The sequence below is a fragment of the Artemia franciscana genome, chromosome 10 (genome assembly GCF_032884065.1).
Source record: "Artemia franciscana chromosome 10, ASM3288406v1, whole genome shotgun sequence".
NCBI classification, from domain to species: Eukaryota; Metazoa; Arthropoda; class Branchiopoda; order Anostraca; family Artemiidae; genus Artemia; species Artemia franciscana.
The window spans coordinates 31,520,401-31,538,460 of NC_088872.1; the positions used below are offsets into that span (position 1 = coordinate 31,520,401).

Genomic DNA, 18,060 nt, shown 5'->3' on the forward strand with positions numbered 1-18,060 from the left:
GCTCTGTGGAGACAAACCTAATTCAATCATATGACATAATCACCAAGATGATTGAGGAAGGCCTTCCAGTTGACGTACTCTTGCTGGACCAAGCCAAAGCTTTCGAGAAGGTAGTACACTCGTACCTGGAAAGGAAACTAGAGTTCTATCAACTCCACCGAGATGTAAGGGAATGGATTATCCAGTTTCTCAAGGATAGAATACAGAGGGTGATGATGTATGATGAGGAGGGGAATCAAATCATGTCAAACCCAACTCCAGTGCTCAGCGGAGTTCCGCAAGGAACTAAACTGGGACCTACCCTCTTCAACATGTTCATCAATGACTCAGCCCAGTCAGTGCAAAATGACCTTAAACTGTTTGCAGACGACTCGAAATTGTTTGGCCCAGTCGCAAACAACCAACAGTGCGCAGCTCTGCAGGCAGATCTGCACACCCTCAACAACTGGTCCTCTTCCTGGTCCCTCGAGTTTAATGCTGAAAAGTGCAAAGTCCTACATCTTGGCCCTAAGAACCCAGGAATGACATATACAATGACAGATCGTACTGGGAAGCTCATAACTTTGGAAACTGTCACCGAAGAAAGAGACCTTGGGGTCATTGTTGATGAGAAAATGAAATTCCATAGTCACAGCAAATACCTAGCTGCAAAAGGCAACAGGTCCCTTGGTCTCATCAGACGTAATATCACCAGTAGATCTCCCAGGACAATCAGGAAGCTATATACAGGACTGGTCAGACCGCAACTTGAGTACGGAGTCTCTCTTGCCGTTCCCCACTATGTCGTGGACAAGAAGATCCTTGAGAGCGTTCAGCGGAGGGCTACAAAACTACCAACCAAATGTAAGAACCTCTCGTACCCTGAACGCCTCAAGAAACTCAAGCTCCCAACCCTGACGTACAGGAGGAAACGCGGAGATGCAATCCTGACCCACAAGCTGCTGGAGAATGGTGTCACACCAGGGCTTTTTAATAAGTCGCTCTCTAGCCACACCCGGGGCCACACCAAGAAGCTCCAGCAACAAAGAAGCTCACGGAGAGAACGTTCCAACTTCTTCTCAACTCGTGCTGTTCCACTGTGGAATTCCCTTAGTGAAGAAACAGTTCAGTCCAAAACTGTTGACAACTTCAAAAAAGCAATTGACCGAGACTGGGCAGCGATGGAGTGGAAACTACACTGGGAGGCCAGTGGATCTACTCAACGGAACTAGACAACGCACTTCCACCTCCATCACTCAACCGGCGAATCTACAGGATGTTCACCCAACCTTATTCGCCGGCCAGTGCGATTTAAGGTAATTTAAGGTAATCATATATATTATGAAAAGTAGAAAAATGGTTAATTTTTAACGAGAAATACTTCCATATGCAAATAGGCAACTTTTGGTGACAGCAAGTGCCGGGCTTTATTTGATGTCCTTGATACATTAAAAGTTTGAATATATTGACCTACTCAATACCACTGCCCTAGATCCAACTTGGCTTATTTTTGTAACATTTTAGAATAGCCAGTTTTATTCAACAAAAAGGGCTTCAAATTCAACACATTTGAGTGGAAAAACTAAATATAATCCATTTAATTTATTGCAAGTAGATTAATTTTCCGACGGAAACATTCAATTTACATCCGTTATTGTCTTGGTTTAGTGCTTTTTTGTTATTTCCGGTGGCCCATTCTGAGTGAAAGCCTCCAGGCAATTCATTGTAACCAATCAGAGACGAGCATTGTTTGACTTACGCCGGCGTAGTTGCGTTTCCTCCGCTCGCTCCCATGGGTGAGAATCAATGAGGAATTCGTTGTATTCTGAAAGTTCTGAATGAGAGTAAAATTATTTCATTCATTTGTCTGGTGGGAAACTAAGAAAAAGTTGGATAACATTATTGATGTGATTAAAGGGTGCTTGGTGTGAATTTTCTTGATGCTTAATGAGGATATGATCATTTTTAAAAGGAATATTTGGATTTTTGAAGAGATTTACAGCAAGATAGCTCTGAATGTTGGGAGATACTCAGCAAATTCTGACCAAAAGGTAGGGTATTGATCTGATCAAATCAATGGGTAATAGAATTAGAATAGCTTAAGTAAAGTTGTTTTTGGCTCATTAGGAAGTTGTTGGAGGATGAACGAAGCTTTTGAGGAATTTTTCTGGAGTTGGCTATCACCAAGTTCTTTTCCGCCCTAGCCTGCCCATGAGGCTTTAAATCCCTTGTCTATCAATCTTCATTTCAGAGTTGCTTCCATTTTAACTGAGTCTCGTCCCCCATTACCACTTAATCGTTTTAAGCCTTATAAAAAATGGCTAGTTGGCTAAAAGGGGTCAAGGTTCTTCACTTGAATGAGGCCTTAACCCTACTCATTCATACAATCACATAGGTCAAACATTCTGCAGGGGAGAAACCTTTATCTTCACTCTTTTCCTTGTTTTTGTAGTTTTTCTAAGAAATTCATGAATTTCTTAGAACTTATAGACCCCTATATTTACAGAGTAGGCTATATACCCCCACCCCCTAATGTGTATATACCCATAATTGCATCCTGAATCTAAATATAACATTCATTTGCATCACAAATGAGCTTTATCCGCATATTATCCATATAGTGGATACCCCTTTTAAGTTTGCCTGATTTTTTTTTCAAATTTTTTTATTTAGCATTATAAACCAACACAAAACAACAATTGTGTATGTAGCCTAGGGCTATATCCAGTTAAGGTTATTTATACGACAGAGATATGATTGACATAGAGAAAAAAAAAATATATTCCCATTCGGTAAACGTATCGTTCATATTAGGCTATTGACTTAGTAATAAAGTGAACATACCACTCGATGCCTTGTTTTATGCTCTTTACCAATATAATAATCGGTTCTAGCTTCTATCGCAGATTCAAATTTAAGCAATCTTTGACTTAACCTAACTATAAATAATTTTGGCACTGAGAAAATGTAGAAGGCTATTATTTTGTCGAAAACGGTGCTGAGAAAACATAGTAGACTATTCTTTTGTCGAAAACGACCGATAACTCATACTTTAATTGAAAATTTGCTATTTTAAGTGCTAAAAAGATGCTTGAATTTGAATTTGCGATAGAAGCGATTATTATATTTGTAAAGAGCATAAAAAAGGCATCGAGCGGTATGTTCACTTTATTGGTAAGTCAATAATATGAACTGTGATACGTTTACCCCCTATTCAAAGTTCTTCCCAAATGTAAATTATCCTAATAATCATAGCTATTGTAATTTACTCTCATCCCCCTCCCCTATAATGGGCCCAGATACAGTACTTGGTTGAGTTTTTTTTTTTTTTACTTTATTTGGTACTGCGAACCAACTGTTGATAAGAAATATAGACGAAAATAATGAGAAACTCAAATAGTCAAGATTTTGTAACATTTAGCCTTGGGTTATATTTGGTACCATTAGGAGGGAGACTAGGACACATTTTGATGGTACCGTGAGGGTCACTTTAGTGGTTGAACACTTCTAAGTAAATCATATTAAATATATAAAAGTAGCCTAGAAGGCTGCCATTAAATTTTTTAATTCCTTTCCGAATATCGTGGTCGCATTTCTAACAATCCCCCCCCTCTAATGGTGACATTGGTTATGTTTTCCCTTTAATGTAGGGCGGGGTATTTCTCTGTTGTTTTGGATCTCGTGATGCCTCATATTCTTTGTTAAAATGGGTTTTCTGTAATCTGGTTAATGAAATCCTGTTTGCCTATGTGATTATTGCAATATAGTAGGCTATTTAAAATGATTTAAAGACGTGGATGACAATGAAAAAAAACGTAATAATCTGATTAAAAGAAACATGCTGCATATTACAAATTAAGAATTTTATTGTTTTAGAGTTACCTTTTAGCTTTGTATTTATCATAGGGCTATATCAGGGACCATTGGGGGGAGGGCGGGGTGCATTGTCAGAAAAGTGACTATGATACTTGAGTGGACAACATAATAAGAAATCGATTGGTACTACTTGTGTTTATCTAACATGTTTCCTTTAGAAGCGGTCAACCGCTAAAATGATACTGGACACTCGATACATAGTTGGACATTAAGCTTAGCCTATATAGGCCTATTTCAAAGTGTCGAAAATTTAGCAAAATAATGTACTTTAATTTAATTTTTTAGTACTTCTAAAAAGCTTGTTATTGTTCTAGTTAAACAACCCTTATGTTTCAGGAGTTTTTTTAAATAATTGCGACAAAATTCAAACTTTAACGTAAAGAGCGGAGAAATCCACCTTTCCACGGAAATATCCTCTATACAATTCAATCCCGGTGAAAATTTACCCCGGAGAATTACCCTTAACAACTCCATGCGTAAAATTGAGACGGAAAAGAGAAAGCAAGACATAAAAAGAATTTCGTATAGGAATTCTGGCAAATTCCCAAGTTAAAATTTTCCCCTGACAAGTGATGAAAAATTTTCCGCAGAAAAACCCCAGTGGAAAATTTGCTCCCCTCCCCCAACCGAAAGTGTATGCACACTTCCCAATAACAAATAAATGCGCAAATAATGGGCAAATTTTATAACTTAAAGACCATTCCCCTGGGGCTGTGGGGGCATGTTTTATCTAAAGGTCTAAATATTGAACCTTTCAACTATGATGAACAAAATGGTTATCTTAAAGTTTTGATTGGCGAGGGAAGAGGCCTAGGAGCCCTCCAATCTTTTCGGTCACTTAAACAAGGCACTAGAACTTTTAATTTCCGCTAGAATGAGCCATCTCCCGGTATTTTAGGACCACTGGGTCGAGACGATTTGCCCCCGTTAAAAAAAAAGTCAATCAAAAATAGAAAATTCTAAATTTTTGCAAATAGGAAGTTTATACCTCTGAAATAAGATTCTCTGATACGCTGAGTCTGACGGTGTTTTCTCAGTCTCGTAGCCTTTGATGTGTAACACTAAACTTAATGAAACTTATAATATTTAGAATCAGTTTAATGAACCTTATTTCAGGTACAAATAGTACCCAAAACTAGTACCCAGTTTTGGGTATTATTGAGCTGCGTCGCTCCTTACTTACAGTTCGTTGCCAGGAACTGTCTGAAAGTTCCAATCAATGTGGACCATATTTGGGCTCTTTCCATTGCCACGGTTGGTACTCAAACGCAGGCTGAGTCCAAGTATGGCCTAAGTTCTATTGAAAAGAATTTTGTTTCTTCAAAATTTCTATCTTGTTGGAAAAGAGCTTTAATTTCCTATATATTCTGACATTTTGCTTCAGATTAACAAAGGCTCTGTCAAATTCTAAGCCGAATATGGAAGTCACGGAATATGCCATTTTTTTATATAATTCACACTCAAAGCAAAGTTGATATTTTGACCGATTTATGCTTTAAATGATAGGAGTACAAGTTTAGTACACCTAAAATACTTGGAGGAAGATATTCTTAAGTTTATCATCTCTCCTGATATAAATAAATAGTCACATACCCTATCCTTGGACAATAATGGCTTTTCTAAAGATGTGTGTTAATATCTCTATATATACACACGTATTTCCAGACTCTTATCTGCATCTGTTTGACTTAGCTTTGTCTGCAGAAAGTGAAATGAAGCAACTTTGGATATGTTAAAAAAGTGTTTTGTCAAGGGTCATGAATTAAATTCAACCAACTTAGTCTTGACTGTAAAAAAAAGAAAAAAAGGTTAACCTCTTTCATGACAGTCTATGCTTGGGCGCATAGGTTATGCGCCCACTAGCATACTAGCATAGGTTATGATCGTTATTTCTCATCATTTAGCAGAAGCACAATTTATTAAAAACTTGTCAAGTGGTGGTTGTTTTGTTCATATGTGTTTACTGACAACTTTTATCTTCATTTCAAGCAGATTTCAGTTTAACCACATAAGAAGTTAATTTTGTTAGTTTCTCGGCAACAATCTTTTTGTTTGAATCTCTTCCTTGACAGGCCAAAATTCAGTTTTTTTTTTCAGATGAACTTTTATTCCTAAATGGAAATGCGGCGTTTCGGTGATCACATTTATGTTTAAAAATTACAGAAGGGGATACAATCACTGAGTAGATTAAGCTTCACCGAGGAAGTTAAATTTAAGAAGCTTTGGCAAAAAAATAACGAACAGAATTAAACGAGATTATTCAGACTGGGTGAACTCTGTCCCAGTTTTACAGGAGAAGTAAAGATTAGAATAATTTTCAGTGGATCTAACAGTAAAAAAATCTTTTAAGCGTCGAAATACTCTCTCTGTCTGAGTAATTTCACCTCTCCTTCTGTGAAGGCCTGGAGAAATATGTGTTCAGTTACCGAAACACAGTCGAATCAGGTGCATACTCAGAGATTTACTTGGTAGGGGATGGGGGGCAGATTCAAAAACAAAGGCGAAAATTTTGAAAACCTGAGTGTTTTTGGAAAGGAGTGGATCCGGTATTTTCACCAAAAGGGTGTTCATCTGAACGAATTTATATGCTTCCTTTTCCAACCTTTAGCCCTCTCATTTACGTGTCCGTGGTTGATTTATTGATCAATGGGCCTACCGAAGCACCTATTTGGTATGATATATTAGAGCTACTCAAATTGACAAGGAGCGACTCGGTTCAATAGCACCTGAAAGTAAAAAAAAATTGATAACAATTGATGCATCACGGGAATTAGCTTTTTATGCTGGATCCAAATGTATAAATTCATTGTTTAATATCACCCATTAAAACTACGAACCTGTGAAAAGTTGTATGGTTTTCGAAAAAGGCGAAAACGCTCCCAAAAGATCAGGGAACTTTAATGAAAATTTAGATTCAATTTGTATCATTCTTTTTATTTCTTGGTTTTGTTGGTTCTCCTCGGGTGATTGTGTCAAACCAATGACCCTAGAAGATTGGGAGAGGGCTGGTTCGAACGATGATCAAAAGTGTCCTTTTTGAGTGACCAAAAAAATCGGAGAGCAACTGGCACCCTTTCAATACCTCTCCCCCTCCCAAAGACATCCGATCAAAATTTTGAGATAGCCATTTGTTTCAATATTATTGAAAGGTCGCATAACTTTGCCTTTGGGGTTGACTAGGCCCCACATAGCCCCTGGGGAAAAGGCTCTACGCTAAGCAATTAGCCCAATGTTGTGTAAGGATTTTAAATCTGTATTGTTTGAGGATCAAAAGTTGGGCTCTTGTACCCGGCAGAAACACCTTTGCGGAACCGGCAAACGACTCTTTATGTGTGGTAATTTATGTTCGTTTAAGTTTCACTTCGCTGTACGTTGTAATTTCTGTTCATATTAGGTTTTTCCGTGGTAATTTCTGCTCGTTTTAGGTTTAATATCTTGTATGAGCTAAAATCTGTCCGTTGTAAGCTTTGGATTGGCTCTTTACTTTTATATTTCCTAAATTTCCTGGTTATGTCTTTTGGCTAGAGTTGACTTTTAAATTACTGGTTTAAATATTTACCCTAATTAGAAAGTGTAATTCATCCTCCAACTAGTAATTTTCAAATTGAGGGGATGAAATTATTCGTGGTTTGTTTTAAAATGATCTTGTCCAGTGGGTGTTCGGGTTAATTTCCTTAGGGTTCAATAATGGTAGGACTGAAGGATCAGTGACACGAATTTGTGCACACTAAACCGACAGTGCATAGCTCCTTGGCCCAGACTATTAGTGTCAAGATTTCAAATTAGCTAATTAGAATGTCTCTCATAAAATTCCAAATCTAAAAGTAGAATCGACATTGTTCTCTCTTTTGTCTGCAAGATCCATGATTAGGAATTTTCAACAGTGGTAGAGTGATCCTTCTCTGATTTCTTTTAACAATAAAAATAAATAGACCTTAAATCTGAGCAGTTCAAGAGGGGGGGGGGGGTAATCGGTAGATAGTCTATGTCGAACTTGTAGATAGTTTTAAACTACTATAATCGTTTGGTATTAATTAAAAAAAAAATATCTCAATCTTCCTTGATTAAGAAAACTAAAAGATTGAATACAAGCCAAGGGCCAATGTTAGTAATATCTTTTCTGCCTCTTTTCCTAATCTCAAGGATGTTTTCAAATTTATTTGTTGCTAGTCAGTTTTCAGAATGCAGTTTAGGCTGTTTTGCTATTCGGATGCTTCAGCACTGTACCATTAATAGTAAAAGCATTCTTTTTTAAGGGAGTATTAAAAAAGCAGATAGTCGCTGGCATGAACGAAAAAAGTCGCTGGCATGAACGGAAGATAGGGTTTTTTTTACTGATGCGTGTAGCTTTAGATAGTTGGGTACTAATCGCACAACCACATGACTTGCATCCATTTACATTATAGGCTACATGGGCTTTCGTTTTGGGCGGGGGCTGTACATGGTTTTGACGATAAAACGCTTAAAAACATGCCTGAAAATTTTAAAATAGCGGGCGTGGGAGGGGTCTGGCGATCCTTCCCACAGGCTATATACGTGTCTATATCTACTTTACCCTAATCTTATTCGTAAGCCAGGAAGTATTACAGAAAAAAGAAACTAGCAATGCATAAGCTATCTTAAAAACTTCATAATATTTTTTTTGTTCAAATTCTAACCTTTTCACTGCTCATAATTTTTCGACTTGAAAATCACATTGCCTAAAGACCAAGCCTAATGTTTTTGGTTATGGCAAAAATAAGTTTGACCATTGAAATATTTTACTTGTTGAATTGCACCTGCTCTTTTGTCCCTTTAGTACTCACATCTTCAGACACATTTCAAAACCTCCTTGAAAGGATGTTGTACAGACTTTGGCTTCCGCAGCTAGAATCCCTCTAATATGAAACATATGGCCCCCATCAACAAAGACTTGGCTGTAACAGGAAACATCAGCTAGTGGATGTCAAGTTGATAAGATCTTAATTTCGTCTGCAAACATGTCAAAGTGGTAGTTGATATTTTTCAACTTCACTTGATGTGGGACAATTGTCTCATCGATTCTTTTTTTGTGTGTGTTACCAAGGACACTGAGAGATAGACCGACAATTCAAATCAAAACTTATTATGAACATTTTCGGCCATTTTCTTTGGGGTATGAAATTCATAAGAGTTTTAGTTCTAGCCACAAATTGTTTCTAAAGTGAAAGGAGGGGTCGATGATTCTTTGTGGAATAAATGCCGTGTTTAGACAGGCTATGTGTTTTTTACTGTTGTATTTGGTTTCATCATATAGCCTACCATTATCGATATGCTGCATCTATTGTTTACCCCCAACCAAAATGCAAGTGATTTTTAGTCGTTTAAAAAACTAAGGTTGCATTTTTTTTTTGGGGGGGGGGGGTAAGTGTGCAAATGCAGGAATTTGTTTGGAGAGAAAAAGGGTACAAGGCAAATACAGGGGAAGTACATTATAAATATCGACATAAATCGAAACTCATTGGAATTTTGGTGGGTCCTAACAATCTCTAAGTATAGTTTTGACCTACCGATCAAAATGTTCTTCCGGTTACATATGCAACCCTGTTTGGTCTAAAGTAATGATGGGTAAAATAGATGTCTAGCTAAGCAAATATGTGAACGAGACTCAAGGAACGTCCAAAAATAAAAGGAAAGAAGAGGAGAAAAAGAAGTTCATCTTCTTTTCAACAAAATTGTTGATCTTCAAATATTACACAAACAGGGTGATAACAACCTAAGATAAAATCACTTGTGAATCGCTAAAAAAGCTCCAAACTATTCCTGAGACATCCCCCCCCCCAAAAAAAATAGTAGCGAATGATAATAAAAAAAAATAACAAAGCCATGTTGTGGCAGTCACGAGAAAGGAACTAAAATTGAAATGAAACTAATAAATTCTTGTTTATGTTAAGGTGCCAAGTGTAAGTGTAAAAAATGCAAGAACACAAAAAAATGGGTTACTTATCGGTTATATAATAAACACTCGGGAAGTGAAGTTCCATTAATGCTAATGAAATGAAACAAAACATAGTGAATATATGATAGTTTAGAAACAAATTTGGGCTATATATTTGCACATTAGGAGGTGGGGGTAAAGCATAGCATATATTAAATACGTTAACTAACCATTGCTGTATTTAACATATGCTATGCTTTACCCCCCCCCCCCCTAATGTACAAATATATAGCCCAAATTTGCTTGCTTAAACCAAACCAACATACAAACTAAATACTTAAATAAAATATAGCTACAATTTATTTTACAACCAGACCAAAGCTAATCGTGTGGTAAAAAGAAGATGCTTGACCAGTTTCTTGTGTGATGCTCGCATCATTCGCGATCAAAATTGTATATTGTTTTTTATATAACCGATAACTACCAAAAACTGATGTTTGACTGAATTTAGCACTTGCATATAGTTCTCAGAATCGACCACGGAAAAATATGTTTTAATTTGTTTTCAACAATGAATTTAAGGGCAGCGTCGGGACTATCCCACTCCATTCGCCGGTTTCTCGCGACAACTTCAGCAAGTTTACAAATTAAAATTTTTGACTTAGAAACGGACTAAATAACATTTGGTAAAGAAAAAAGAACGGGACTTCTTTTTGCAATATTCCAGGGTCCAGCAATAAAATATTGAATGTATGATAGTATGAATATTGAATGTATGAATAAGAACATGTATATCATCTGGTAGGAAGCCTGGCCTGAAAGTCCTTTGTATGTTTCAAACTTTAGGAAAGCTTTTCTAATAGTCATTGTAATGTAAAATATAGTTGTTTCTGTCTATACATTCAGTTTGTTTAAACCCCTCAAGCTCTCACCTAGCTACGTCAGTTCTGTCCATCGATTATGGTCTGAAGGAGTCAGTATGCTTTTCAATTATCCTCTGATGTCAAATTTAATATATTAAATTATAGTTTATGTAACCGGGGCAAAATTGATATCAGTTGTTATAAATTAGGAATTTGTTGGGTGTCACAAATATCGAACTAATCTAGTAGCCCATCATTGATTATTCAGTTCAACCCTTTCACGCTAATGGCTACCTGCAATTTTCAGAGGTGTTATTTATGTACTTGGGTGTAACTAACTTTCCACGTGGGGGCTCAGGCTGTTTTTGGCATATTAAGTAGTTGCAAATCCCAATTCCTTGAGGGCATTTTGACAATAAGCAAGAAAGCGTTTAGATATGCATTACCGCCTCGATTTTTTTAATAGTCAATCTTGGCGCCATCCTGTGTCGCCCAATTAAGCATAAGCAATTATTCGTGTCTGATGTAGCCAAGGGTTTGGATGCACGTTCTATGTAAAGAGTAGGGTATAGTTCCATGATGTTGTTAACTGCCTTTAAAATTGTTGAAGACTCATTATGAATTCGGTTCTTGTATGTACTGACAAGAATATGAACATCAAACACTTAAGCTTTAAGATGGACCAATGCCACTTCCCACCTTAAAAGGCAGATGATTCTGAATTACCTTGCAGTTATTCTGCATACACTACACCTTGCAAGTTTGTGATTTATTGATTCAAATGCGTTCTTAGTCGAAGTAATATTTTCCACATCCAGTCAATCTCCATGGTGCCTTATAATGTGAGCCATTAGATTTTGACTCGGTGACCGAGGGGTTACTGTCTTTTTTTGGTTTTAATGGCTGCTTTTTTGCCAGGAAGAATATATCGCAGACTTTTTTAGATGGTTATCCTTCACCCCCTCTACGTTATATTCCATAAATCGTCACTCTATGTAAATCGACATATCTTTGAAACTAGCTATGTCTCTTATATTACTACTACTAACAATTCACTTTAATTTATTTATCTGGTATATTATACAAGGATAGGACCAAGGACGTACCCAGGGGGCCTGTGGCCTACCCCGAAATCCTGAAATTTCCTAAATTTTGCACCTTTTAAATCAAATAAAAAGTTGTCTTTTTTATCAGCCCCCTCGCCCCGAAAAAATACTGAGTTTGTGCCTGGATAGTACAAAACAGGACTAAAGGATTTTGATGATTCAGGAAAAGATTATTGAACAATCGCAAAAATGGACGGAAACTATGTCAATGAGTTGCTGCTCTTAAACCGAAATATTTGTTTTAAAATGTCTTGTTACCTTATTTGATTTTATTTGGTTGACATAAGATAGGCTAGGAGCCCCTGGGTAGGTGATATTGAAAAACAAAAAAAAATAGCTCGGGACTTTATTCCTCAAAGAAAATAGTTACAACAATAGGATCATTTAAAATCGAAATTCTTTTCTTCGATTAATTTACTTATTGCTTATTTATTAAATATATAGCTGTCAAAGCAGTTCTTCAAAAGGTTATTGCTTTTAGAAGTATGGTAAGTTTGTTTCAAAGTGGGTTCAAAAGACACATCGCCAAGCCCTTTATCAATAGTCTTAGGTGCGCCTTATCATTACAAGATGCCAAGCTGAAAATCCATAACCTTCTATGGAACTTAAGGATAGGCTGCCGTGGTAGGCCTATCCTATTGGGAGGCTTGTCAAGTATTGGTGCTGTCAGGTCTCCCATGAAGAATCTACGTAAGGACGGGGATCGAGCTGGAAGATGACAAGTTGATTAGTTCAACAAGATTAAATATTCAAATAGAGGAAGAGTAAATACCGTTCTCAGTTTGCAATACACTTTTCAACCTCTCTTCTTCATCATCATTCGCCATATAAAGAAATGGTGTCTTCGTCTCTATTGAGAATACCTTTTTTGATAAAGTGCCATGTCACTATTCTTTTGAATCAGCTATGCTTCTCTTCTCATTCTTGACTTTATAATTTTACTGTGGATTTACATAAGACAAATTTTAAACGAAGTTAGGTGTTTACTTGTACGTAACTATCTCTAAATTGAACATCCACATTCGTCATTACTTCATGGTATTTAAAAATAGAGACTGGTAGTTAATAAGTGTGCCAAGTTTTGTTTCTTGAGGGGAGCTGTGGGCAACGTTTTTCTGCCTAGTTGGATTTCAATCCCAAAAAATGGTTACATTTTTTGTAATATCCGAGATTTTCAAGAGCCCAGCAGCACTTCAGAGCTGGAAGTGGTTCCATATCCCCCGAAACTGGTGTCATCTTGTTTGTATTAATTGTAACCTTCTCCGTTTGGAGGTTGTGTATTATTTTTTAAAAGGTGCATACTGCTAGAGAAGAATTAGAAGGTTTCTTGAGGGAAGGGTTTGAAGTTATAAAAAATGTTGGTCTTTAAAACAAAGTGTCTATTTCCATATATTTGATATTTTTCTCATAGTTTTCCTATATCAACTCTTGAAATTAAAATTGCGTAATTTTGATAACGAGAAATTACGTTCCACAGAATTTTCTATGCAAAAAAAAATGGGAAAAATGGAAGTAAATAAATTCAGTCAATAAAGACCAGAATAAAGCTTAAAGAAAAGAACCGTATCAAAAATGTGTAACATTTTTTCGAGTGGGGCTATTTTTTTTGGGGGGGGGGCTCAAACTTAAACCCTCTATTAAATAAGGCCTTGCAATATGGTCAGATACATCTAAAAGTTTGACAAATCGGGTATAAGGCATAAGAGCATCAGTTGTATTTTTTCTCTCGCTAACATGTCAGAAAATTAATGAAATACGTATTCATTTTACAGGGTTATTAAAGGTGGTAATGACTGAAGATATTTCGATAAACGGCCAAAAAGCGACTAACCCAAGAACCTGATTTTTTCTTCGTTTTTCATAAGATTAAAAAAAACTAAAAGATATTTTGTTGCTTCGTACATAAGAACTCTCTTCTGGGAATGGTCTAAAAGACCTCCGCTGAAAAATAATAGCATAATAGTGCATTTTTACAGATGTTGACCCTCTTTTGTCAAAAATGCTGTAGTGCTCTGATTTAAAGTCTAACTGAGGTTATCCCTCCCCCTTCAGAAAAAAAAGCAAAACAAATTTGGCTTTCATTGTACTTTTCTACCCAGCCTAGGTAAAAACACTTCAGATGATCCCTCTCCCCTGAAAAAAGTCACACGTGTAAGTTTTGCCCATGATGAAGAATATGTTTATACGTGTAATATGTGTTTATACGTGATAATATCAGTGACTTTAAATACCTAAGTTTTTGTCAATGATTTGATGCATTTAATAATTGTGTAATTCATTGTAAACCTGACTGAGCCTGCATAAGCACGCATAAGGATTTAAATTAAAAAAAAAAAGCTAACCAACATTTAAGCTCCGTTTTTAAGTTTGTGGAGTATGAATCCCATCGACTATTCCCTTTGGGTACTTATTTGATTTCGAAACATATTTTCGAAATTGTGTCCCAATTAAACCATGGTTTGAAAATGTCAGTGCCATTTCATTAAATAAAGGTTAATTTTGTATGTAGTGTGTCCACTCCAAATCTGCCTAAGGTATACCTAGTGATTTAAAGTCTAAGCAAAGGGCTTTCAGATGTTTAGGATAAGACCAGACTGGCACACTCGTTTTGATGCAATCAGTCTATTGGGCATTTTCTTTAATTGATTTCGTCGGATCCAATTGAGTTGGTTTGTCAACCCTGCTAGATTTTTTCCCATTTTCATAATAAAATCATTTTCGAATAAAATTGAAGAGCTGTATTAAAACATTGAGCGAACATTAATAAATATTTCCTTTTGGCCTTACATAGACAGAAAAAATCATTTTTCCTGAAATGGCAAATGTGGTCTTGATGTAAAAAAGAAAAGAAGATGTAAATATAATTCAGCGTTAGGTTAAGAATTGAAGCACTGTGGCCGTGATCAAGTTGCACGGGGTATGTCACGTGTTCTCATGACTTTGTGGTCTGTTTTTTATAGTTCCTTCGGCTTAAGGCCCATACTTATGCTGCCTGTTGTCTGCTGAAAGTGACCTAGTGTGCACCGTCTGTGTCACAGTAATATAAAAAAAATGTTCTATTGAGCTGCAAACTCTAAAACTTGAACATTATCGTGAATGGGACTTTAGTCCGATATTTTCCACTGACGAGACCGAGGGGCCCTGCCTGTTCCGTCAGATGTGGCACACTTCTACCACAGGTGTCACGCTTTACCTGGTCCAGATAGAAGTCTGTAGGATAGATATTGAAGAAATATTGCCACTTTGACCTATAATTTGTACGCACAAATTACACTGTGCCCAATGTAATGTGAAGAATCGACTAAAACAAGTAAAAAAGAATTATGTGTGCTATCTCTCGGGGCAAAGCGTTTATACTTCTGTCTTCTTCTTCTTGCTGTTTATGGGAGAAGTTCTCAAAGTTTGTGTGGAGTTGAAAAAATGTTGCATGGTGTAGCAGAATACACATAAATTGATACAATGTCTAGGAAATTCTAGTTGTCTGTAGTCTAGACGTTTCTTCGGTTACTTAAATTTGATCGACAGTTGCTTGAAAACATATTACAAAATATTGTAGCTAACACTAAATGAAGTGCTTTCAGATTTTTGCTACTGTGATAAGATGTTTTGTTATTTGAATAACCAAGTAATAAAAATCTCTAATATTTTATTGCCTTTCAGGCCTATATCCAGGATTTTTGTTCTGGGGGGGGGTACACAAAAAATTATAAAATTCATCAAACGTTTGCTTTTGTGCATTTTTGTTACGTTTTTCGATTCGGATAAAGAGAGGGGGTTCAAACCCCATAGCCCCCTAGTTACGACCTTGTTTTCATATGTATGTTTTTTGGAACTAACGATTGCAGCGATGTTGTCACTAACCTGGTATCATAAAAGATTCTATATTTTTTGGCTCTGTCAATTTAACAAGCATAAATATCATATTAACATTGTTGTTTGTGTACGTGAGAGTGGCGAAGACCACAGGCGTTTCTCAGAACCGCAAATTTCTTTCAATGATCCTTTATAAACCTCAATGCTTTTTTCTTTTTTTTACTTCTTTGCGTTGTTATATTCTTAACTTTCAAAACATTATCTCATTTTTCAGGTCGAAACTCGAAAAGAACGAGAGTAAAGTGAGAATTGCAGCATATGGCCCCGCATGGCGGAGCCTTTAGTAGTGCTAGCCCTAGTTCACGGGTTGCACCGGGCTCCGCAGCTCGAATTTCTCCGACAGACTCACCTTCTTCACTTGGACGTTTGCTCAATATACTTCCTCGTGAACGACGTGCTGAAGAGACTTTGCACAGTTTAGCTCTAAGAAATGAAAGGACAGGAAATGAGTATGTTGAAACGCCGTTACGACGGCCTGTTAATGTTAGCGTTAAAAAGGACTTTGTTCGGGGTAGTCAAAGGTCTAGTCGTCAGAAAAAGGCTAGACCTTCAGCAATCACTAAACAACCCAGCGGTTTTATTAAGAAAACCAACACCCCGGAATCGGACGTTGCCCTTGTGGATGATGCAGAGTGTATCGCTGATAGAACTTCTATCATTTGCCCAGAATGTGGAAAGTGTAGATGTGAATCGTGTAGAACTTCTAGATCTTTACCATCCAAATGGATATGTAATAATAAATGTCTATGTTCTGCCGAAACGATAGTAGACTATGTGACTTGTTTATGCTGTGTGAAAGGATTGTTTTACCATTGTGCTGGAGAAAATGATGGTAATAGTTCATGCGCAGATCGACCTTGCTCTTGTGCTCCGCATCGGAAGTGTGAACGATGGACTTGTATGGCAGCCTTAGCTGTGCCACTGCCTTGTCTACTGTGTTACTGGCCATTGCAAGGTATTGTAAGGCTTGTTGAAATGTGTTATCAGAAATGTGCTACCGACGGCTGTCGCTGTAGTGGGGATGGGAAATTGCCGCGTCCACCGCTCCTTGAACCACTGCCAGCTTCCCCGCCCCTTCCTGAACGACACCCGCCGGATAGGAGAAAATGATTTTGGCTAGGAGATCTATTACCATTACAATTATATCATATTTTTTTCTGTCTTTAACGGAGTAAGCAGTAAGAGAAGTCCTTGTTTTGAAGTATGATCAAGTAGTGCATTTGTCGAGTGTCAGCATGATAGAAGTTTTGGAATTGCAGTTTACTCACTGTTCCTAGTCATAATACTCGTTATTCAGTCGGGGACCGTTGATTTCTCCCCTATGAGAGACAATATTCTTTTGCTTCTACATCTTTGTTCCCGCTACTAGAGTCCTCTCGGGACATGTATTTTTTTTTCTCAATCTTATGAAGTACTACAGCATTCCATTCCTCGGCGCGATTTTTAGATAGAATCAGTTTTATTTATTGTGTTGTATCTCAGGGAGTAGATCGGACAATAAAAACGCTTCCTTTCTTGGTAAATGGACATTGTCAATGCGAAAATTGGATATGGGACCCAATTCCATCCTGTTTTTGCCATACCTCGCAGAATTTGATTAAGTTTGCAAGCCAATATTTCATTTTAATTATAAGCTTATAATCACTCATTTGAAACGCTGTTTTAATGTGTTTTCAATTCGTTTTCAATTTTTAATTGTCTTTCTAAAAGAAAGTGAGAAAGCTAGTAATTTTGTTTTGTTTTTTTATCGCGTCGCTGTGATATAGATATACTATATATGATTATGATATAAATCAGATGATAATATATATTATTCATAATGATCAGGCTTTTGGGCGACAATTAAGATATTGTTAATAATGTCTCTATGACATTATGCGCAATCCCGTAATTATTTAGTTTTTTTTTTTTTTTTTCATTGTGAGATTGCTTTATGAAACTTTTCAGAATTTTGAGAGTTACGGTCCCAGAGATTGTTGTTTTTTTTTTTTTTTTGTCTGTGTATATAGGCTACTATTGCATGTTTAAAAGATATTTAATTATGATTTTCAATCAATTCTAGTCGTCAATGATATGCTCTGCATATTGTTGACAAAATAACGGATCTACTGCTCAATTTTGTAAAATGAACCGACAATCACTTATAAGCAAAATTCAAGCAGTTGCCGTTACATGTGAAATTATTTGTGTAATTAATCATACAACCTGTACATAATCGTGTAAAATATAACAAGTGATTTACATCTTAATTCCTTTTTATTTTAACGTCTCAAGTTTAGGAGAATCGCTTTCGCTTACCAATAAGTGAATTCACATTAAGAAGAGTGGGGGCGAATGCATCAACAGTGAATTTTAAGAAAACATGAGGGATGTTCTGGAAATAGTGGTTTTCTAGAAAGAGGCCTAGGGGTGGGGGAATCAACTCATACATTTGTGGCTATTTTCACAATTTATGAACTTCAGTTTA

The 18,060-nt window shown here is 36.7% G+C and overlaps 1 protein-coding gene across 1 annotated transcript; it reads left to right on the forward strand.

The window, feature by feature from the left end:
* Positions 1-1,779: 1,779 nt before the first annotated feature.
* LOC136032074 (protein sprouty homolog 4-like) lies at positions 1,780-17,842 on the forward strand. Its single transcript, XM_065712197.1, has 2 exons — positions 1,780-2,030; positions 15,808-17,842. The coding sequence occupies exon 2, from the start codon at positions 15,852-15,854 to the stop codon at positions 16,701-16,703; it is 852 nt and encodes a 283-aa protein (XP_065568269.1). The 5' UTR covers positions 1,780-2,030; positions 15,808-15,851; the 3' UTR covers positions 16,704-17,842.
* The last annotated feature ends 218 nt before the right edge of the window (positions 17,843-18,060 follow it).